Genomic DNA, 23,086 nt, shown 5'->3' with positions numbered 1-23,086 from the left:
TATTTGTATGCACGTGTGTGTGTGTGTAGTATTTCTATCCTGAGACTAGTGCAATGGAAAACTAAACAAACAGAGAGAACTCAGGGAAAGGTGATGAAGTTGAGGCTTTGTAAATGTCCTCTTTTGACCTCTAAATCTTTACAAGTCACTGACATTTCTCCCTCAGTGTCACACTGACCCCTCAAATTTAATATGTCACACATTGAACCCAGCAATTCCCTTTCTTCCTGAAAGCTTCTTGAAAACTAGCTTCTATCCTGTTTTCTTTATCTAATCCATCACACAAGCGTAAGTCCATCCGTCTCTCATTGCCACATCCATTTACTAAATATCACTGATATCATCTCTCCTTTCTATCCACATTTTTAGTCTCATAATTTATGTTGCTAAACATTTTCTTACAACACAATTCTTGAAAGCCTAATGGTTAAGATGGGACTGAAAGACTTGCTTATTAGATCCATAATGCCAAGGATGAGTTCAATGTAACAAACCAGTGAGATGATCCTAACTGTTTTTCTTCCAACCTATTCTTTATGTATCAAACAAAGGTGAAGTAGAGCTGTGTTAGCATCATTTTATTTTGCATTACTTTAAAATTAACTTTTCTAAATATCAATAATTTATCTAGTTTCTCAGTCTTGATAACTGGCTTCATCAACAAAGACTTGTGTATTTTTGATAGAGGCCACTGAAAGGAAGTATCTGGGCATGAAGATTACCTAATGGTTAATCCATTAGGAATGCTTTTGGCTGCAAGTAATGAAAATCTGTCAACTTGAAAATCAAATTTGGCTATTATTTTATCTCAAAATGAGTTTATTTGAGAATAGTCAAAAGAACTGCAATTCAAAATATGCATGCTATGGCGAACAATAGGCAAATCTGGAAAGGAAAGGACGAGAGCTGCTTTTATAGAGAAAAGGAGAAGTAGGAAGGAACTGTTCTAAAAGAAAGTCCACTGGGGCAAAGTAACAGTTCAGGGCCGCAACAGCTTCTCATTGGCTGAGCTGCATCATTTCTCATTGCCTGGGCCATTGCCTGATGGGGAGAGAAATCTTCTTTCAGTAGTAAAGTAGTTTTACTTCCTGTCCAAAATGCAAGTGCATCTCTTCCTGTTTGGTGTAATTGATGGTGTATGTGTGAGAATTCCCCCTACAGGCCTTCCCAACTCTGATTTGGTTAAGGTTTCTTTTATTAATTTTCACATAACTAACAGTAGCTGAGAGAAATAGGGATTTGTGTGCCTCACATAACATGGAGTCTAGAAGTTGGCAGTCCAGACTAGTGTGATGTCATCAGCATCCATGCCTTTCTGCCCTCCCACTCTTAGGGTGTTGGCTTTTCTCCTCAGACCTCCATGAATCACATCTGCCATCCAGGTAGGAAGAAAGGGAAAGCACTGATGAGGAAAAAGGCAAAGAGATGTGTCAGCTGATTCTCTCTTTCCATCAGGGAAGCAATGTCTTTCCCAAACGCCCCATCCAACAGATTTCGGATTATGTCTCAAAGGCCAGAACTGTAACTGGTACACATTCATTCTCAACTGGAAGGTGGTCAGAGAAAAGGGAGTTGGGTTTGGAGTTGGGGTGGGAAACAGCGAACCAAAAGTGTCCGTCACAGTTAAGGAAGATATTTTGAGGCCAGTCCATTTCACCTTGAAGACCTCTATCAATTTCAGAATGCAACAAAGCATGGAAGAGTATTAGAAGGCAACTGAGAAAGAGGAAAAAGTTTTCTTAGAATTATAGAAGTGTCCAAGAAGCAACCAAATAATGAGATCTAAAAGGGATAATAAATTAGTTCTGTATTTAATTAAATACTCAACTGTACAAGAAAGCCATGGCTAAATAGTAGGAATTGAAAAACAAACTCGAAGCGGTCAATAATGTGATCTAGCAGCCCAAAAAGCTATTTTTCTCGTGCCTTGTACTAATTTATGGTTATTATCTCTACTAGGTCTAATTTACCTAAGTCAGATATTACAGATCTGGTTTTCGTCAAGAAGATTTGCTTTTCTATCATTATTTTGTCAGTTATGGATTTCACTCTGTGTGGTTTTAGCTTTTTACAGTACTATTTGGTGGTGTTGCTCCCAAGTCTGATTTTTCCTAGGTTTTCCTAGGTTCCTAATTTTCCTAAAATTTTTTTAGTGTCCTATGAAACCAAAAGGAAAAGCTTCTTAAGTTAGACTTAGGTCTGAAAAAAATGTCAGGATGTGTAGTATTAGCCATTTTCAATTTTATTTTATTCTGATAACTTTTACCATTCATTCAGCACAGATGTTCTGAGTTTCTACTATATGTCAGCACTGTTCTAGCTGCTGGTGATACATGGGTAAATAGAGCTTACCATCTACTTGGGGAGACAAATAACAAATAAAATACTTGCAATAACAATAAAATGTCAGGTAGTGTTAAATGTCAGGAAGAAAAATAGATTGATCAGAGGAGACCTCTGTGAGGAGGAGAAACCTGAATAAACAGAGAGTGAACCATAAACTATATGAGTAAAGAGCATTGCAGATAAAGAGAGTGCTGAACATAAAAGGGTGTGAGGTGAAAACGTGCGTGGTGTGTTTGAAGAACAGCAAGAGGGCCAGCCTTAAGCAGAGTGTGCTAGCAGAAGAGTTGTAGGAAATAAGGTTGGAGAGGTAGGCAGGGGCCAGATCATATGGAGCCATGTAGGCCATAGTTAGGATTTCAGAATTTCTCTTCATTGTGGCAAGAAGCCATTGGAAGGTTTTGAAGGGTCCTTTGTTGTGTGGATAATAACTTTAGGGGGACAAGAGTAAAATCAAGGAGATCAGTTAAGAGATCATTGCAGCTGAACACTCACGGTGGGTTGGTGGAGGTAATATTCATTATCATTTGGATAAAAACCCAGTAGCATGTATTTATTTCTTGAATCAAAGAGTATTCATGGGGCAACCTCATAGGATCTAGATGCTTAGCAGTTTCAAAACATCCTAGAGATAAAATGATACCATAAAACTAACCTGCTTTTAATAGAAATATTGTATCCAGAACAAAAAGAGTGATAATGCCATCCTACTTTCATGGTGATTTTATCACCATGAATATTGAACAGTGTGTTACATTTGTGCCTTCTTATTTGAACAATATGTGAATAAACAAGGAACACATTCAAAGGAAAGTGATGAGCACGTTGAAGGCTTCTGGGAGTCAGTATGCCCTAAGTGCATAATGGTTGGGAGCTCAGGCTCCAAGGCCAAACTTGCTATGTTGAAAGTCTGCCCTCTTACTAGCTGTGTGACCTTGGGCAACCTACTTCTCTTTCCCTCTGTTTGCATAGAACGGTTCAAGCTATGAAGATTTGCCCTGGAAAAGCTTTTTCCTTTGTGTTAATTAAGGCTGAGATCAGACATCATGTTCTCTGATAAACTTTTCTTACCCAGCTGCCCCACCCTCAAATTCCTAGCTAAATTAGGTTACTCATAGAGTGATAAAACTATTTCTTGCTTTTCTGTTTCACACCCTGTTGTGGGCTGAATTGTGTCCCCCCAGAATTCATACATTGAATGTGACTGTGTTTCAAGAATAGGGCCTTTAGAGAGATAATTAAGGTAAAATGAGGTGGTGTGGGTGGACCCTAGCCCAGTATAACCGGCATCCTTCTCAGAAGAGGAGATTAGGACACAGACACACACGGAGGAGAGACCATGTGAACACAGAGGGAGAAGATGGCCATCTCCAAAGCAAGGAGAGAGACCTCAGAGTGAAACCAGCTCTGCCAACACCTTGATCTTAGACTTAGCCCCCAGAACTGTGAGGAAAGAAGTTTCTGGTGTTTAAGCCCCCTGGTCTGTGGTAGTTTGTTGTGGCGGCCCTAGCAAACTAATACACACCCTTTGAACTCTATGAGGGCAGAGATCGTATCTTTCATTTTGTCTTTAATTTTATCTAAAGCGATTGTTACAAGGAGTGGGAAAGAAACCAGTATATATTAGGCACCTACCAAATGCAGGCACTGTATTACCTGACTTAATTTTCCCAAGAATACAGTGAAGTAGATATTATTATGCCCATTCTATAGCTAAGGAAACTGAGGCTGAGAAGACAGTAAGTACTTAACCAAGTATGTCTTACCTCAAAAGGATTCTAGAACATCATCTGTGTCATACAATAAAATAATTTGCTTTAGAAAAACTACATTTAAAAACATCAAACAAAACTTTAAAAGAGACATTTTAAGGTCTGTTGCATTTAAATTGTGTTTATTTTTTTCTCTTGTTCTAGAAGAACTGGATCCTTAGGGTGGAATTTTTGTTTCACTGATTATGATTCAGAGAAGGAAAGCACTTTGTAATAGTTGGAGCTGTCTAAAATGGAGTGGATTCTGTTACTGGAACCACTAAAGCTAGTGCTGGACAAAGCCTTCATATTTGGGATCGTTACTTTGGGAATTCGAGCTTTGGGTAGAAGGTTGTACTGGATGACCATTGTGTTCTCTACAAACTCTTAATCAGATTAAGACACTTTATTGTTCGTCTGTTATATCAGATTTATTTTGAATGATACTATTTCTGTAAGATTTCACAAGTCTGACTTGTGGTATATATCTGCATATATGGGATACATATTGAGTTACATTTCTGTACTGCAAACCTGTAGACAGAAAATCTATTATTTCTTTAAAAGAAATCACAAACCTTGATCAAAACCTCATACTTATATAAAAATTAACTCAAGATGGATCATGAATTTAAACTTTTAGAAAAAAATAAAAGAAAATCTTTGCGATTTGGGCTAGGAGAAGAGTTAGACATGATACCAAAACCATGATCCAGGAAAGGAAAAACTGACAAATTGGACTTCATCAAAATTAAAAGCTTTTGCTCTACAAAAAAACCCTGTTAAGAGAATGAAAAGACAAGGTACATACTGGGAGAAAATATTTACAAACCACTTATCTGACAAAGGACTACTATCCAGAATATATAAAGAACTCATAAAATTCAGCAGGAAAACCAAACAATTCAATTAGAAAATAAGCAAAATATCTGAAGAGGATATCCAGATGGCAGAGAAGCCAATGAAAAGATGTTCAGCATAATTAGCCATTAAGGACATTAAAACCACAATGAGGTATCATTATATGACTTTCGGAACAGTTAAAATAAAAAATAGTGACATCACCAAATGCTGGTGAAGATGCAAAGAAATTGCTCTCATACATTGCTAATGGAAATGTAAAATGGTATAACAACTCTGAAAAGATGTGACTGCCATATGATCCAGCAATTGCACTCTTGGGTATTTTTCCTAGAGAAAGGAAAACTTATGTAATGGCCACAAACTAGAACAACCTTGATGTCCTTCAGTGCTTGAATGGTTAAGCAAACTGTGGTATATCCATACAATGGAGTACTACTCAGCAATAAAAAGGAACAAACTATTGATACATATAGCACCTCAGATCAATCCCAAGGGAATTGGGTGGGTGAAAAAAGTCAATCCCAAAAGGTGACAGTGTTATAGAAATGATTCCACTTATACAACATTCTTAAAATGACAAAAGTATAGAAATGGAGGACACATTAGTGGTTGCCAGGGGTTAGGAGTTAGGCAGGAGTTAGGAGAGGAGGTTAGATGTGGCTATGAAACAGTATCACGAGGGATCCTTATGATGATGAAAACATTCTGTATCTTGACAGTATCAGTGTCAAAATCCTGGTTGTGATATTATACTATAGTTTTGTAAGATAGTGCCATTGGGGGAACTGGACAGAGGAAATATGGATCCCTCTATTATCTCTTTCTTGCAATTGCGCGTGATTCTACGATCATCTAGAATAAAAAGTCTAACTAAAAAATCATAACTCAGGCCCAGTGGTGTAGTGGTTAAGTTTGCATGTTCTACTTCGGTGGCCCAGGATTCGTGGGTTTGGATCCTGGGCATGGACCTACACACCACTCATCAAGCCATGCTATGGCAGCATCCCATATACAAAATAGAGGAAGATTGGCACAGATGTTAGCTCAGGGCCACTCTTCCTCAAGCAAAAAGAGGAAGATTGGCCACAGATGTTAGCTCAGGGCCAATCTTCCTCACCAAGAAAAAAAATCATAATTCATGTCTCTTTCATACCATTGAAATAAATAGTCATAGTGTTAAATAACATTTTTAGAGTCCAACTCATCCCTGTGGGACAGTAGTCCATGATAATGTGATAGGGGCTTTTGTTGAAAGTATTATTTTCAGAAGCAAAAACACTAACAGAATATTGGGTTACTTGATTATTCTCATTTTGATTTTTAATGTGCTCTAACAATGTGCCTGCTATATTATGTGTAATTTTTCTTTATTTTTTTTCCAGTCTTTTCCTCATGGTTCTCGTCATATCAGACATTATGGCTTTGGTAAGTCATTCTTGGATATTCCGTATAAATAAGATTGAGAAGCTAAGGGCTGAGTTAATTTAATCAAGAGAAAGATGGGGGCCGACCCCGTGGTGCAGTGGTTAAGTGCGCACATTCTGCTTCAGCGGCCCGGGGTTCGCCAGTTTGGATCCCGGGTGCGGACATGGCACCACTTGGCAAGCCATGCTGTGGTAGGTGTCCCACATATAAAGTAGAGGAAGATGGGCATGGATGTTAGCTCAGGGCCAGTCTTCCTCAGCAAAAAGAGGAGGATTGGCAGCAGATGTTAGCTCAGGGCTAATCTTCCTCAAAAAAAAAAAAAAATCAAGAGAAATATGAATGCATTTCTGTACATGAAATCTTTAAATATTGAGTTATAAGTGCTGGCATAATTTACATATATTAATTACTTTCTTTTTATGTGACTTATTATAGTAAGAGTGCTCTTTTTTAGGTGTCAAAAGTCTTCTTATTTGATTTATTCAAATCTGTCATTTTATACCTAGTCTTCCAGGGTGCATTGTGTCTGAAATGGACCTCCCTAAAAAGTTAACATAAGAAGCTAACTTTAGATTTAGATAATACATCATTTTCCTACTTGAAACATGGATTTTTTAATCCCTTTTTTCAGATTGAAAAAGGAAGGGAGGAAGGGAAGGAAGGAAAGAGGAAATAGAGTTTTTCAAGTGGGAAGATGTTGCCGAGATGATAGCTCAAATAAATGAGTTCTGAGTGAGGAGCATGTAGGCAGGCCTCTTGTATCTAGTATACATACTAACAAAAATAACCTATTTTATACCTGCAAGTTCAGGGAGTTCCTAAAACTACCGTCAAGTTTGGTAATTCATTAGATGGACTCATAGAACTCTCTGAAGACTGTGATGTTCACATGTATGGTTTATTACAGGGAAAGAATACAGATTAAATTCAGCCAAAGGAAGAGAGAGAGAGGGTAGAGTCAAAGAGCAGTCCAAGTGTGGAGCTCTGGTCGTCCTCTCCCTGTGGAGTCAGGACAGTGTTGATGTGTGACGGTGCACACGGAGTACTGCCAGCCAGGCTCACCAGAGCCTTGGTGTCCAGACCTTTGATTGAGGCTCAGTCACATGTTGTTCCCATGGCTAACGTTTAATCTGCATCCTTCTACAGGTAGAACTGATAACATGGCCCAAAGCCCCCAACATAAATCACACTATTAGACTGTCCTCGTAGCTAAGGCCCCCCAGGCAAGACCCTCCTCTCAGGCAGGACATTCCAAGGGCCTAGAAAACACCTCCCAGTAGCTGAAGGCAAAGGCCAGAGCTCTTGGGTAAGGTTAATTCTTCACTACAGAACATCCTATGCTAGAAGCAATTAGGGTAATTTCCAAATCAGATTCCTAGTCACTTGATTCAGATGACAGCATTTTTGTGTTGTATTGAACTGGATATCCAATATATTTCTGAAACTGACCAAACATAACATTAGAACAAATCAGCTTTCAGTTTTGCTCACAAAGTGTCAAATAGACATGTTAATAGAAGAGAGTTTAAATTTTCTATTTAATTTTATATAAAGAGTCAGATTGCTTAATTTAGCATAGAAAACCATAGAAAACCATTTGTGGTCTGGCTTCTGCTTACTTGACTGGCATCATCTCTCCCCTCTCCCTCCTTGTTTTCTCCACACCAACCTCACCTTGGACCTGCCAAGCTCTACCTGGACTCTTGACATTTATATAGGTTACTCCTTCTGTCAGAAGCATACTTCTCCCTCCATCTCCCCAACCTCCTCTTTCGTCTGAACTCTGCTTTTCACGTAGATCTTTAGACTTTTTATTAGGGCAGCCTTCTTTTATACCCCAGTCAGGGTGTGGACCCCTTCCTGTAAGCTCCCATAATTGCCTGTGTTTTCCAATGATAACGCTCATCACACACACACACCCCTGATAATTTGACTGAATCATTCACTAGATTATACACCTCCTGAAAAAGAGTTTATCTCCAGGACCTAACACGATGATTAGCTCATAGTAGGCTGTCAGTAGATATTTGTCGATAATTGGATGATATGGCTTCTCTTCAATGAGGTCTTTGGTATTACTTAGTGTCCTTTATTAAAGTTGATTTCCTTTATTTCTAGTTATTCACAGATGTCACTTTTGTGTTCATTTGATTTAATGGTAATGCTATTTCTAGCTTTTAGGCTATTGCTCATTTCAGTCCAAGCAAAGATTTCAATAAAGGGCATATTCTTATTGTTTCCAATCAGAGAGTGGTTCTGAGGGGTCAGAAATCTGAAACTTAATCCTAAAACAACATTGTTTTTTGACTGACTCTAAAAGCCTTTGTTTTTAATGGAGCCAAATTTTGCTTTATTTTACAGCATTTTTTCTTCTTGGTCAGGGATTATGGCAGCTGGCTTGATATTGGAACAAGGTATGGTATATATTCACATAAAATTTCTGAAAAGTGCAGTGAAAAAAAGTAACTTGATATCTTAGAATAGAAGGTGCCAATTTCATTTTCAAGGTAAGCATAGCAAGTAGCAATTATTTTAAGCCTCTGGAAGTAAGACACGTATCTCCAGATCTTGGCATTAACACATTAGCACGTGTTTTCTTAGGATGATGTGGGATCGATGTTAAGTCTGGAGAGAACTACAGGACAGTGGGAAGATGTAAGAGAAGCTTCTTGATTCTGAATTTTCAGAGTAGATCACTCCAGAGTCTGAGTTCTCATAATCTCTCAATCTCTCTAGAAAGGTGAAGCTATTCAAGTTGCATTGTGAATTTAGTGTGGCCGTTTAAATTGCATGCAATCATTATCTGCCTCTTAGAATCTTTAATATGGGAACATTGTAAAATGTGGTGCCTGTAACATTGTTGTTTAAAGTATAATCTGAACCAAAAGTCAGTGTCTTCTTTGTTGTGATTTGAATGTCGGTGATTGCCATAATCTGTTAAATTTCTTCTCTTTGAGAGGAAGGAAGCAAAGTTGATCTTTTTGTTTTCAAATACATTTGGAGATGGAGTACATTTTTATAGGCTGATTTTATTTCACTTAGTCAATATTGATTCTGCACCTGTGTTGCCAGGAATGGTGTAGGTTTGGGTGAGACGCTCCGTGTCAGACATTCTCTCCTCTGTACCTACTTCTTAGGCAGCTCACGGCTGGTAGGGACTGCCTTGTTATTTATACACGTGTCTGCCTCCCCAAAAAGTCATCCGATTTCAGTCTGGTTCATTCCACGCATGCTAGGCGTGTAAAAGGTACTCCGTAGATCATTGATTTTGTTTTCATTACCCTTAAGTTCGAATGCTTAGGGAAAGTCTTGATGTCTGCTTCTCACCAGCCCTCTGATCCCAAAGACTCCAGGCAGATGGAGGGTCAGAGTGTGGGCTTGCGAGCACCTGGGATTGGACGATTTCTGCCACTTTTTAGCTGTGGGACCAGTGGCAAGTGACGTAATCGCTCCCTTGTCTTTTGTAGTCATTTTGAATTAATCTGTGTAAAGTGTTTAGCGCAGTGCCTGCCGTCTAATGAGCCTGCATAGATGGCAGCTGTTATTATGGATGTTATTCTCTGGTTCTATTTTTATCCTTCATAGTGTTTCTCGTAATTACCATACCTCTTCTTACTCTCTCTGGAGTTTGATTAATTTTTTTAATTTTAGACATAGGTTAGAATTTTGTTTGGAAGATGTTTTGATAAAATATAGTATTTTTGTGTGTGAGACTTTTTATTTTATTTTCTTTTTAATTGTGGTAAAATATAAATAATATTAAATTTACCATCTTAACCATTTCTGAGTGTACAGTTCTGCAGCCTTCAGTACATTCTCATTGTTGTGCAACTATCACCGTCATCCATCTCCAGAACTCTCTTCGTCCTGCAAACTGAAACTCTGTGCCCATCAAATAGTAACTCCCCGTTCTCACCTCCCCATCTGTCCTGGCAACACCACTCCACTTTCTCTCTCTATGAATTTGACTACTCTAGGTTACCTCATATAGATGAAGTTATACAGTATTTGTCCTTTTGTGACTGACTTATTTCACTTGGGATAATGTCTCAAGGTTCATGATGTTATAGCATCTGTCAGAATTTCCTTCCTTTTTAGGGTTGAATAATGTTCTATTTTATATATAGACCACACTTTGTTTATGGACACTTGGGTTGCTTCTACCTTTTGTCTATTGTGAATAATGCTGTTGTGAACATGGATGTGAGACTTCTTTGATGGGAGAAATCCATATTGGTTTTGGCTCTAAAGAGGTGCGAAGAAATGAAGAGGATATCATTGTTTTAAAGATTGGCACCTGAGCTAACATCTGTTGCCAATCTTTTTTTTGCTTCTTCTTCTCCTCAAAGACCCCCAATACATAGCTGTATATTCTAGTTGTGAGTGCCTCTGGTTGTGCTATGTGGGACACTGTCTCAGCGTGGCCCGATGAGTGGTGCCATGTCTGTGCCCAGGATCCAAACTGGTGAAACCCTGGGCCACCGAAGCGGAGCACATGAACTTAACCACTCGGCAATGGGGCCGGCCCCGAAGAGGATATAATTTTCACATGAAAATGTGCATAATTAATTTATGCACAGCATCATTAACTTATGCTATACAAATTAATAACTTGATTTTATGTGATTAGCTTGCAGTTTATCTTACTTGGCAAATTTTTCCTTCAAAGTGCAAATTTTACTGTTATTACCAGTAATAACATGTATAAAACACAAAACATTTTGAATACCCATGATGTCTATTCAATCCAGCAAATATTTGTTCATCACAAACTGCCTTGCCAGGTGAGTTGGCTGGTGATGAAAAACAGTCTTGGGCTTCCAGGGAGCATAAGGTTAGAGAAGGAAACAGATTCAGGAACAGGCACTATCATGCAGTGTGAGAAGTTCTAGAATAATCTCTTAGGTGCTATGGGGACGTTTGTCAGGGCACTTACCTCAGCCTTGGAGGGTAAGGGAAGGCATCTCGGGGGTTGGGGGGGGGGTGTGGCGTGGGGTTTAGAAGAGCACACTGGGTCACAAGATCTAGGGAGAGTGTGTAGAGTGAGAAAAGACGAAGATCTAAGGTGGTGCCTCTGGGAACCACTGATATTTAAGGGCAGAGAATGAGAAGTGTGGAAATGAGATGGAAAGAAGTGGCCAGAAAGGCAGGAGAAAACCAGGCGAGAGTAATATTGTGGAAGTCAAGAGCATTTCAGGAAGGAGGGAGGTTATCCAGATGTTACAGAGAGATCAGGTGGGAAAGACAGAAAGGTTTGCACTGGATCGCTCGGCAGGGTCGTTGTGAGCTTGGCGATGGAAGTTCCAGTGGTAGGATTTAGTACTAGATTGCCACGCTGAATCAGATCCACTGACTTCTGGGTGAGGACTGCAGACCAAAGATAATCATTTTTCTCCTTTCTACCAAGACCCCCCCAAAATAACAAACCCAGCAAAAGTGAAGAGAATGGCAGGAGGACCATCAGCAAATGCGAGTTCAACAAATTTCTAGAAGATGGGTAATCAGAGAGAGAAAGCAGCAGCTCAGAATCTGTCAGCCGGTACTGCCAAAGGAGCAGGGAGCCTCGAGGCGCCAGACTCAGTCAGACAGTAATATGGAGGGTAGGAGTGAGGAAGGGAGAGCCAGATGGGATCAACTAAATGTCTGTCTACCTAAGGATGGTGTCAACTGGCTCTCCACAGCCTCTCTCCTCCTTCTTTCATCCCCATGCAGAAAGTGCTACAGGCATTTCACTTCCAGGGAAAAACCAGAGACAGCTGTAAAGAGACTGAAAACATGGGAAGACTTCCACTGCTGTGGTATATGAGCTTCCACCTCAGAGAAGAGCCGTCCTCCCTTCTAGCGTTTGCAGCCTCCTCCCGCCTCTAGCCGAACAGGCAGAGGCAGGCACCCCTCCTGCTCCTCCTAAAACACGAAGTAGCGATTTCTGTCACAGGCGTAGGACTTATCAGCAACCATGCTATTTGTGGGTGAGACTGAAAGGAAAGCAAGACTTTTTAAAAAGTTAAATATACACTACCCTGTGGCCCAGCTATTCCATGCCTAGATATTTACCCAAGGGAAGGGGAAGCGAACGTACACAGAAAGGCTCGTGCAGGAATTGTCAGGGCAGCTTTATTCATAATAGCCAAAATCTGGCAACAACACAGATGTTCATCAGCATGTGATCAACAAATTGCACTGTGTCCACACAATGAAATACTACTTACTCATAAAAAGAAGTGAATGACTAATGAACTCAACTACATGGATGAATTTCAGACATTTTCTATTGAGTGAAAGAAGCCAGGTACCTAAGAGTACATATTGTATTATTCCACTTATATAAAATTCTAAAGCAGGCAGAATTAATGTGTAGTCACAGAAAGCTGATCAGTGGTTGTCTGGGGCTGGGAGTTGGGATGAGTGAGCTTGACTGTAAAAGGGCATGTGGGAACTTTTGGGATGATGGAAATGTTCTATATCTTGACAGTCATGTTGGTTACGTGGGTGTACCATTTGTCAATACTCATGTAACTCGAAATGGTTCTATTTTTTTATATTTAAATTATACCTCAACATTGATTCATAAGGAAAAACAGAAGAACTGAAATAACTATCTAAAATTGAAATGAGTAGTGTATAGTATAAGTAGGCTAAATTCTTCTCTTTCCTAGCAGGGACTTAATAAATAATGTTTCAAATTGATTCCTCAGTGAACAGCAACACGAAGATACTAATTCATGTTGAGGGGGAACCACTAGAAGCTCTGAAAGGAGAAGGGATTGTTGCTTTTTACTATAAATCTTTCTCCATTATTTTGCTTTTTTTCATACTGTGTGTATGACTCTGATAAAAGTTAAAAGGAATAAATAAAATGGAAGGCCAGGAGGTGGGGTTATAAGTATAGACCATTCTTTCAAGCTTAATTGGAAAGGAGGGGAGAAATAGAGGGCAGTTAGTCACATGGGAATACCCTCACCTCTCTGAGATTTTTATTATCGTTTCATTTTACTCATGAGCATGAGGGATAATATAGTTGGAAGGAGTAAATGTCCCTAGTTACATCAATTCTAATTACCCTCCGTCAAAGCTGGGGTTCTGGAGCCAGTATTGGGGTCCAAATGGAGTAAGCTCATTCACAGAGTAGGGTAGAGGCATTCTACCCGCGAGATCAGAGCAAGGCTGTGCATTACAACAGCGTCCACAGACCCAGCAGTTGGTTATTTGAGACATGGGCCTGAAAGGCATGATAAAGACAGTTCAGAGACAAGGGAGTCAATTTATATTAGGTAAAAGGAAAAATAATACAGAGGCTTCAAACTTGAGTGGGAGGTCCAGGGTGTCAATCAAAGGATGGCCACCAGTCACACACCAGAAATAACCAACATTTGTATTGTGCTACTGTGTTTACAGGATCTTCTAACACGTTGTTTCGTGTGATCCTTATCACAATGCTGTGAAGTGGGTATTATTTTCCACAATAGATATATTTACTGTCTCCATTTTATAGATAAAAATTTACTGTGGCCCTAAGGAGATTGTGGCTTGCTTCTGTCATGGACCTGGAAATGGCTGAGCAGGTCCAGAAGGCTGCCCCTCAATAGCCAAGGCTGTGGTATTCCCACTGCTCTTCATTGCCTCTACTTAAAGAGAATTTCCCAAAGTCTTTGTTTTATAACTCTAACAAACTCTTTAAAAAGTGGCTTTGTATCTAATCCTGTGTTTGCAAAGGAACCATTCACTGCAAAGTTTTGAATAATATAAATTTCGGATTTAAAGGAGAAAGAAATATTGATTAGGAGGGCCAGAAGTAAGGGCACCTTAGGTCAGAAACGTACTGTTTTTGGCCAGAGGCCTTTGTTAGATGTACAGAGCAGAATCGTGTCTTCAAAGAGAAAAGACTGAAAGGAAGGGAGTGAAGTAGAAAGCCACATTCCAATGGAGGAAGGCTGTCACGGGGCGTGCAGGCGCTAACGGATGGCACCGCCCGTCCTTCCAACCTGCACGGCTGGCAAAGTTGTTTCTGGTTTATGTCAGAAGACAGAAACGGGGAGTGAGTCCCACATTGGTGGTTGAGAGAAAGACCTCATGACACAAAGAAGACTGTTGCTAGGAGAGTTAAAAGGTATAAAGTAAGACTGCAGGAGTATCTGAGGCTGTGTGTGTGCCCTGGAAAGACTTTGGCTCGGGCTATAGAGAATCAGGGGCAAATTCAAGGAAGGTAGGGATGAAGCAAGATACCCATAAGCAACCCTGAAAGAAATTTTCCTTTGCCTCGTCACCTTTGCAGACCTTGGTGACTTTGATACTCAGGACTCAAGTAGAGGAGATTTCTTTTCAGCGTTGGGTTCCTGAATTCAGGATCTTTTTCACACTTAACTGATTTAATTAGTTTTTTATGCTTTCGTTCAACAAGTACTTATTGAGCTACCATTATGAGCCTGTCTTTCTAATTATAGACATTCCGCCCTCTCATTCAGTTTTCCTAAACTGAGTAATCCCTCTCTTGTCAGTGCATCATGGATTCTATTCTATTCAACACTGTTTTTCCTGTTTCCTTTCTGTCAACCTTCAGTCCTTCATCTAAAACTTATATTGGCAGAATATTCCTCTCAACACCAGATCAACTTAGCTTTCCTTTCTTTTCCTCTCTAATAATGGACTGTTTCATCAGAAAGAAGAAAAGAAGGAAGGAAAATCAAGAGAGAAGTTGGAGAGGGAAGGAAAGAGAGAGAAAGAAAAAGAAAACCCCTTTGAGCCCTTTATTTTCCACGTCCTGGTATCAGCATCAGCCCTTAATCCACTCCAGAAGTCCTGTATCCCTCTGCGTCCAAGAATTATTTTATCTCCTTCACAGTCTTTCATGTTGCTTATTTAAAGATAGTCATCATTTTTCTCTAGAAAATTCTAGAATGTCTTATGTTAAGCTGTTCTAAGTAATTTAATGCAATCATATTTATCTCTTCTCTCTTCTGGGCTCACTAGAAGTTTTCAGAAATTATTCAGAGGATTGGATTTTTGCACCACAAAGAGCTTCTATCCCAACCCGAGGAAAAGCTAGGATAAGTTAAGCGGTGATCGAGAAAAGGATTATTGAGAAAGGTATTCGATTCTATAATAATTAGTTTTAAAATGTCGTGTATTGCACTCAGTGTATTAGGAGTTGTACATATGTTATTTCATTAATTCTCACAACAATGATGTGAAGAAAATATATTACCATTTTACAGAGGAGGAAATTGGCTCCAAAAAACAGATTTCACAATAATGTGGCATTCCTAGCTTTCATTTTTTTACATTGTGTATGCATTTAATATATAGATAATTTTTTCAGAAAAAATTACATTCTGAGCACTCACCGTGCATGACGTGTCCTGGGCATTGTCAAGGACCCAAAGATAAATGAGTTTGCTTCCCTCAAGACTCAGTGATGCCCCATCTCTGGAGATGGGTAACTACTTCATCAGGATATTGTGTAGGGAATTCAAGCACTGAGTAGAAGGTTCTAATGGATAGCTTGTAAGGGCCATTCTAACCCTAGAAGTATGTGACTGTGACACGTGGCCCCTGCGTTTGGGGAGGTTATACTCTAACACAGGTTGTAAGACGTAATGACTGTAATGCAAGGTAGCCTGTGGTTAAGGGCTATATGAATACAGAAGGGAGGCCACTTAACTTCTGGCTGCAGTGACGGAGAAAACATTCTACAAGGTCTGCATTTCAGCTGGGCCTTGAATGAAGGGTATAATTTCGATTAGAGGACTTGGAGGTTTGGGAAGGGTATTTTAGCCAGACAGAATGGATAGGAACAAAGCTATAGAGGTGAAAAAGCCCAATGCATACATCTCTGGAGTGTGAAAAATAATTTGGATTTCAGAAACCATAGGTTTTGGATAAAGAAAATTCTAGAAAATAACCTTCGAGAGCCTTAATTTGGAAAACCTTGAATACAAAGCTACAGTGTACATTCTATTGGCATATAAGTAAGGAGCCATATTCTTTGGTTCTACTTGAGCTTTAATATTTTAGATGTTATTTCCGCAAGTTAATCATTGCGTAGGAGTAGGAATTTGACTGCCTTTTTTATACAAGTTCATTCCATGGAGTAAAGGATGGGGTGGAATGTGTAGAAATGGAGGCACTAACTGAGCTCGCACTGTCAGGGTCATTACAGCATTGTCCCTATGTGTTCTTGGCATCATAGCCTCAGCAGCGGTCTTAATTCTCTTTCCATCTCCTGATGTTATTCTTTGCTTCCAGGCATGGTTTTTTTCCTGCTTCCTTCAAGGTCAGTCCTCCCAGGCTGCAGTGATGTTGCAGGGCCCTTCTCTATGTCATCATACTTTGCACCAAATCCAAATTGTCAACTTTTACTTTTTTTCCTTTGTACTTTTCTTTCCTTTTAAAAAAGTTACAGTCATATATATATATATATATATATATATATATATATATATATATAACATAAAAATACCATGTTAACCATTTTTAAGTATGCAGTTCAGTATTATTATGTACGTTCACATTATTGTGCAACCAATCTCCAGAACCTTCTCATCCTGAATAACTGAAACTCAATACCCATTAAACAATTCCCCATTTCCCCTCCCCCCTGCCCCTGGAAACCACCATTCTACTTTGTGTCTCTAAGAATTTGGCTGCTCTAGGTACCTCATGTAAGTGGAATCACACGGTACTTGTCCTTTTGTGACTGGCTAATTTAACTTAGCATAGTGTCCTCAAGTTTCATCCATGTTGTAGCATGTGTCAGAATTTCCTTCCTTTTTGAGGCTGAGTAATATTCCATTGTATGTATATATCACATTTTGTTTATCTGTTCATCCATCAATGGACACTTAGGTTGCTCCCACCTTTTGGCTATTATGAATGATACTGCTATGAACGTGAGTGTTCATTATCTGTTTGAGTCCCTGCTTTCAGTTCTTTCAGATATATACCAAGAAGTGGGATTACTGGATCATATGGTAGTTATGTTTTTAATTTTTTGAAGAACTGCCAAATGTTTTCCATGGCAGGTACACCAGTTTACATTCCTGCCAATACTACGCAAGAGTTCCAATTTTTCCACGTCCTTGCCAACATTGTTTTCTGTTTTTTTGATGGTAGCCATCATGATGGGTGTGAGGTGTATCTCATTGTAGTTTTGATTTGCATTTCTGTAATGATTAGTGATACTGAGCATTTTTCATATGCTTGTTAACCATTTGTATATCTTCTTTGGGGAAATGTCTATTCAAGTCCTTTGACCATTTTTAAGTGAAGTTATTGTTTTTTTTATTGTTGAGTTGTAGGAGTTCTTTGTATATCTTGGATATTAACCCTTTATCAGATAAATGATTTGCAAATATTTTGTCTCATTCTGTAGGTTGCCTTTTCACTCTGTTGATTGTGTCCTTTGATGCACAGAAGTTTTGGATTTTGATATAGTCCACTTTATTTTGATTTTTGTTACTTGTGCTTGTTTGATTGTTTTTAAAAGAGGCTTTGACCCATTGCAAAATTTTCATTTAACATCTAGCATGAGGTGTTTCTTGGCACTTGTGTGGTACCTCCGGCCCTATTCCTTGCATTCCTTTGCACAACCATCATGGGAATAAAGTGTTCATCAGAGCAAAAAATAACAGCAAAAAGAGAGACTCCAGAGGCATAAAACAAACAGTGAGCATCATTCAAACCAAGGGAAACAGAATAGTGCATTAGCGTTTGGGGGCTGAGAATGCTTTGATGACCCCCACTCTACAGCATGGGCCATAAGAAAAGGATGTTACTCCATGTTTCAGTACTATAATTGATTTATGATACATATTAAAATGTTATATAATTAATTAATGCCCTATAGGGTAAAGGCTATTCTGTAGAAATATTTTGTGGTAATAGTATTTTTTATAATGGGAGCTGCCCTATGCGTACAGTGACTGTATGTCCAGATTTACCTGAAACAGTCCTGGTTTGTGCCTCTTGTAATCATTGCACCCTCATCTATACAACATTAAAAATCCCAAATGGATGGGAAGACGAGAAAGACATAGCCAGTTAGTAAGTTATGTTAAACCTCAGTTTATCTCAGTCTCAATGCTTCATCTTCACAGATCTAAGTCCCGTAGGTTAAATGGGGTGCCTGCTTGGGGAGACTTCTTGAAGGCAGGTATATAGGGATTTCAGAGCTCAGTTCTCTTCTTCAGGCTGCGGGCATGGGCCTATCCTACATAAATTCCCCACATACTCTCCTGGTCATTCCTGCTGAAATATCTCCTTGCTCTGCTCTGTCTGTCTTGTCTTTTGTTGTATCATATGCCCACTTAAGAAAGGAAGATGGCTGCAGAGGGGAGGGTAGAGGGTGAAGGGGCTGGAATAGAGAAAGAAACTGAAATCTAAGTTAGTGAAATTAGGCTTTCTAAGTGAAATTGCCCCCATTGATGCTGCAAGGTGAGGCTTTTGTTGCTGCTGCTGCGCTTGTCGGTGAGTTAGAATTCGAAAATCTCTTTGTATGCTTTACGGCAGTAATGGCACATACTGCCGCAGTGAACCATGTGGTACAGGGCTAATGGGCAGGAGTGGTTCATGCATCTTCATAAGCGTCTAATTGATTGCCAGGAAAAGGCTTGGATAATGGGGGAAAACATCCTTCAAGATTCAGAACTAAAGCACCATTTAGTAGGGTTCACATATCAAAACTTCATTATTCTACTTTTTCCGGCTTCTTATTTGTGAGAATGTTGCTTTTAAGTTTTGATTTTCTAATTATTCCTATGTGAATGTATATTTGAAAAGCTGAGCTGTTTCTTGTGATGTTGCAGATACTGTTAATCTCTCTGTCGAGTTCCCCGAGTGGGAACTGGGGTTATTTGAGCTGTGCTCCTGCAGTGGTTCCCTTTGTGACAAATTTTATTTCTAAACTCCTTTGTATTAGTAACGCAGTTAATAACTTCAGCCATTCCATGCCCGTTATTCACAGGAAAGGAGTGTTATCTTTTTGTCCTTGCTGTTTTATTGCTTTGTGAGTGCAGAAATGGTGAGAATCTGTCCCAGAATTTTAGAGGAGTGGGAGCTAGCCCACCCCATGCATGGAGGCTGGTGTGTATCTGTTATCTTTATAGTGTCATCGTGGTGCCTGCAGTGGGTTTTCAAAATAGGTTTGAGAGATTCCTCAGCTGTTCATTTTCAGGTTTCCTTAACAATAGAGATTGCATTACTGGGGCAGGAGACGGTGTGTCTGTTTATGGGCATAGTCTAATGTTTAAATGCATCTTCAGAGCAGATTTTACCAGAATTAAACTGAGACTCTTGAAGGAACACGCTCCAGTCAGCATAATCAGCCGAAACTGCGGTGTAAGTTCAGTGGGTCCCTGGAGAAATTCATGGCCTCAGGTGTTCCTTTAACAGCCCTGTGAAAAATATCCTGCCCAGGCCACAGAACTGAGTTGGGCTGACAGAGCTGTAATTTAGTATTTTCTTCTTTTGATCTTTTACACTGTATCTTCATCCACAGCAGGTCATAAACTTTACAGAGTACCACCTTTTATATGGCGAACTGAAAGAAGTGCATTTTTTTAAACTACAGAAAAAATGCCTTTGAGGTAATTTTCATAACCATAAAACATATATTTAAATTTATGTTCTAAATGTATTTGATATGAGGTGAACAGAGTCAGCATCATCACTTTGCACTGTGGTTTGGTTTGATAATGATGTTCATTTGGACTTTGTTTCCTACGTGCACTATTGTTATACCTTATTAAAATACAAATGACAACTAAAATGTCTTTTCTCTTTTTATATAATGAAAACTTATGATTATGTTCAGTAATATTTTAGTACCTTTCTAAATGTAATGAATAAGTGCCATAAAATATCTTTACTCTTACAATGAATACTAAGCTTTATTGAAATCGGTGATCCTCAATCTTTTTCCTCCCCAGTGCATCTGACAGATATAACCTGCTTCTATTGTCCCTTACTCTGAGGAGAAGTACAATCAACTTTGTATCACCTGTTGCACAGGTTGAAAGGCCTGCCTGGTGGTTCTGTGTTCCCTTCCACACACAGACCCTGCCCCTCTCTACCGTCACACGTGTACACCTTGAGAATAGCTGTTTTAAGTGATGTCAGATAGTCATAGGGGGAAGATGGGAACAGCCGAACTCATTTCAAGTTGAAATTTGATGCTCCTTTAACTCTGCTATGCTGAGATGACACCAAGACTTGATTGATGGAAAATATCACAAGCTAAATGCCTTGTGGCTCAATTGCATGGAGATGAACTTCACAACTGTTCCTTGCCAATAACATTAGCTTAAATGAGCCAAGAGTCAGTAATTTCAGGCCGTTGTAAGGAGATATGTGATCTCTGTCTTTTATAAATAGACTTTCAGTAAGTTTGAGGATGGCTCACCTACTGGTTTTACAAAACTTACTTTGTTAAGAGATCAAGTTATATTTCATATTTTAAAGTAACTTAAAATATTAAAAGTGATAAAAGGCCTAAAAGTGATAGCAAAATTTAACAAAGAAAAGTCTGCTAGAATGTAATCTTTTCTTTCTTCTTTTTTACCACTTTATTGAAGTATAATTTACATATCATAAAATTCATTCATTTTAAGGTTTTAAATCACTTCAGTGATTTTAAGCTAATTTATAGAGTTGTGCAACCTTCACCACATTCTAGTTTTTGAATATTTCCATCACCCAAAAAATTCCCCCAGAGTGATTACAACCTATCCCCATTCCCATACTCAATCCCAGGCAACTACTAATCTGCTTTCTGTCTCTACAGATTTGCCTATTCTGGACGTTTCAATGAATGCAATCATACAATAAGTAGTCTCTTGCATCTGGCATTCCACATGGCCTAATGTTTTTGCATCCATTTGTGTTGTAGCATCTATCAATACCTTGTTCCTTTTCATTGCTGAATAGTGTTCCTTTGTATGGATATGCCATCTTTTGTTTATCCTTTCCATAGTGTCATCTTTTACAGTCCTCATGGCTTTCCTTTATCTACCTGACTCCTGACCTCCTTGTCTGGTCTCCCATGGAACCCAAACTCAGATTGAGTTTTCCTGGATTTGATCCTCAAGACCTAGATTGGGCGGTTTGTACTCACTCACTCATCTCATCTCTGACGCCAAACTTTAGTCCCCGGGTTGGAGAGTAAACATTCTTACAACATGAAGAAGTCGTCACCATTGTATGCAGCTTGTTGGATTGAGGATTTTGATCTCAGGAACCAGTGCAGATTTTGAAATGTCCTGTGAGAAACAGACACTGAATAGAGTTGAAGTTTCTGTGGTAATTATGATCTCAGCCTAAGAGTTCTATGGCTAATCCTACCATAATTTGTAAACATCATATTAAATTATATCAAACTTATTATAGAAAATAAGAAGTTTGTCACTAGCTTATTTTAGAAAATACTGAAAGCATATAGAAAAAATAAGAAGTCACCCATAATTCAGTGTCTCAGAGATAAACACTGTTCAACATGTTGATATATATCCTTTTAGCCTTAATTTATGTGCAAACATATACAGGATTTTGTTTTGTTTTAAAATTGACTTTCTATAATAATTATTTCCCCATGTCAGTAAATACTTTTGAAAGCATGAAGGTTACTGTAACTAGAATGGTGTGAGGGGAAACATGCTAGGGAGAGAGTTCAGAAAGACAGACAGTTGGTATCACTTATGGTTGAAGGTCATTGCAAGGAATTAGGAATTTATTCCAAGTGTAAGGTGAAGCATTAGGCTCTTGAGCAGGGAAGTGATTTGATATGCTTTACGTTTTGAAACAACACTCTGACCATGGTGTGGAGAACATATTGTAGGGATCAAGAGAGAGAACGGGAAGACTGATTCAGAGGCCGTTGGAGTATCCTAAGCTAGAGATGATGGCAGCTTGGACTAGGGTAGCAATTCAAAATGGTGACGAGAGGCCGGATTTGAAAATGTTTTGAAAGAGGTGAATAGAATTTGTTGATGGATTAGATGTGCTGGGAGAACAAAAGATAGGAATCAAGGGTGACCCCTAGGTTTTTTATCTTGAGTGACTAAGTGAATGGTAACACCATTTCTAGAGATGGAGAAGGCTCTGGGAGGTGGGAGTTTGATGAAGAAGGATATAGGAAATTAAGAGCTGGGTTTTGGACATGCCAAATTTAAAATGCCTTAAATTTGGATGGTGGTGGAGGGAGCCATGGGATCTTGGGAGAGTTTTTCATTTGTTTTTAGGATGAGAGAAATTACGCATCTGTGTGGTGAAAGAGATGCTCACGTTAGAGGGGGAGAAATTGGCCATATAGGACAGGGATAGTTGCAAAAGTAAAGTCCTTTGGTAGCAAAGTTGAAATGGGATCCACAACAGAAGTGGAGGAGTTTGTTGTAGACAACATCAGGTGCAGGAGGAAATGTGGACACAGATATGGGTACCTTAGTAGGTTTGGGGCGAGAAGAAGTTCTCTTTTAGGATTGCTCTGTCAGTATTTTCTCAATAAAATTAGCAAAGTCATCTGCTGAGAAGGGATAAACTTGAGTTGCCTTGCTTTGGAAGATGTTTAAAGCAAGATCAGTCAGCCAATTACCCAATTCTGTGTGTGATCAAATGTCAGCATGGCTCACCTAATTTTAGTAACATAAGCTTGTCTATTTTGGCATGTTTTTCAAGAGAATTCTGTTAAAATCAATATCTAGATAATTCTGTTCCCA

The 23,086-nt window shown here is 39.1% G+C and overlaps 1 protein-coding gene across 50 annotated transcripts in view; it reads left to right on the top strand.

Annotated features, from left to right (window-relative positions):
* PIGN (phosphatidylinositol glycan anchor biosynthesis class N) overlaps nucleotides 1–23,086 on the top strand; it is a 187,007-nt gene that overhangs the window by 104,864 nt on the left and 59,057 nt on the right. For 32 of the 50 annotated variants that reach the window (XR_011542785.1, XR_011542783.1, XR_011542793.1 and 29 more), the window contains 2 exons: nucleotides 6,341–6,383; nucleotides 8,745–8,797. Coding sequence is in view for 38 of the 50 variants with exons in the window: in XM_070630255.1 (XP_070486356.1) it covers nucleotides 6,341–6,383; nucleotides 8,745–8,797 (96 nt within the window). In the remaining 12 variants the exon portion in view is untranslated. Of the gene's footprint in view, nucleotides 1–6,340; nucleotides 6,384–8,744; nucleotides 8,798–15,350; nucleotides 15,468–23,086 lie in introns of all 50 variants that reach the window. The other 18 variants (XR_011542782.1, XR_011542786.1, XM_070630248.1 and 15 more) reach the window with 1 other exon arrangement.

This window comes from Equus przewalskii, chromosome 7 (genome assembly GCF_037783145.1).
Source record: "Equus przewalskii isolate Varuska chromosome 7, EquPr2, whole genome shotgun sequence".
Classification (NCBI taxonomy): Eukaryota; Metazoa; Chordata; class Mammalia; order Perissodactyla; family Equidae; genus Equus; species Equus przewalskii.
Note: the sequence above shows the minus strand (reverse complement) of the source record. Positions and strands in the feature narration are given on the sequence as shown.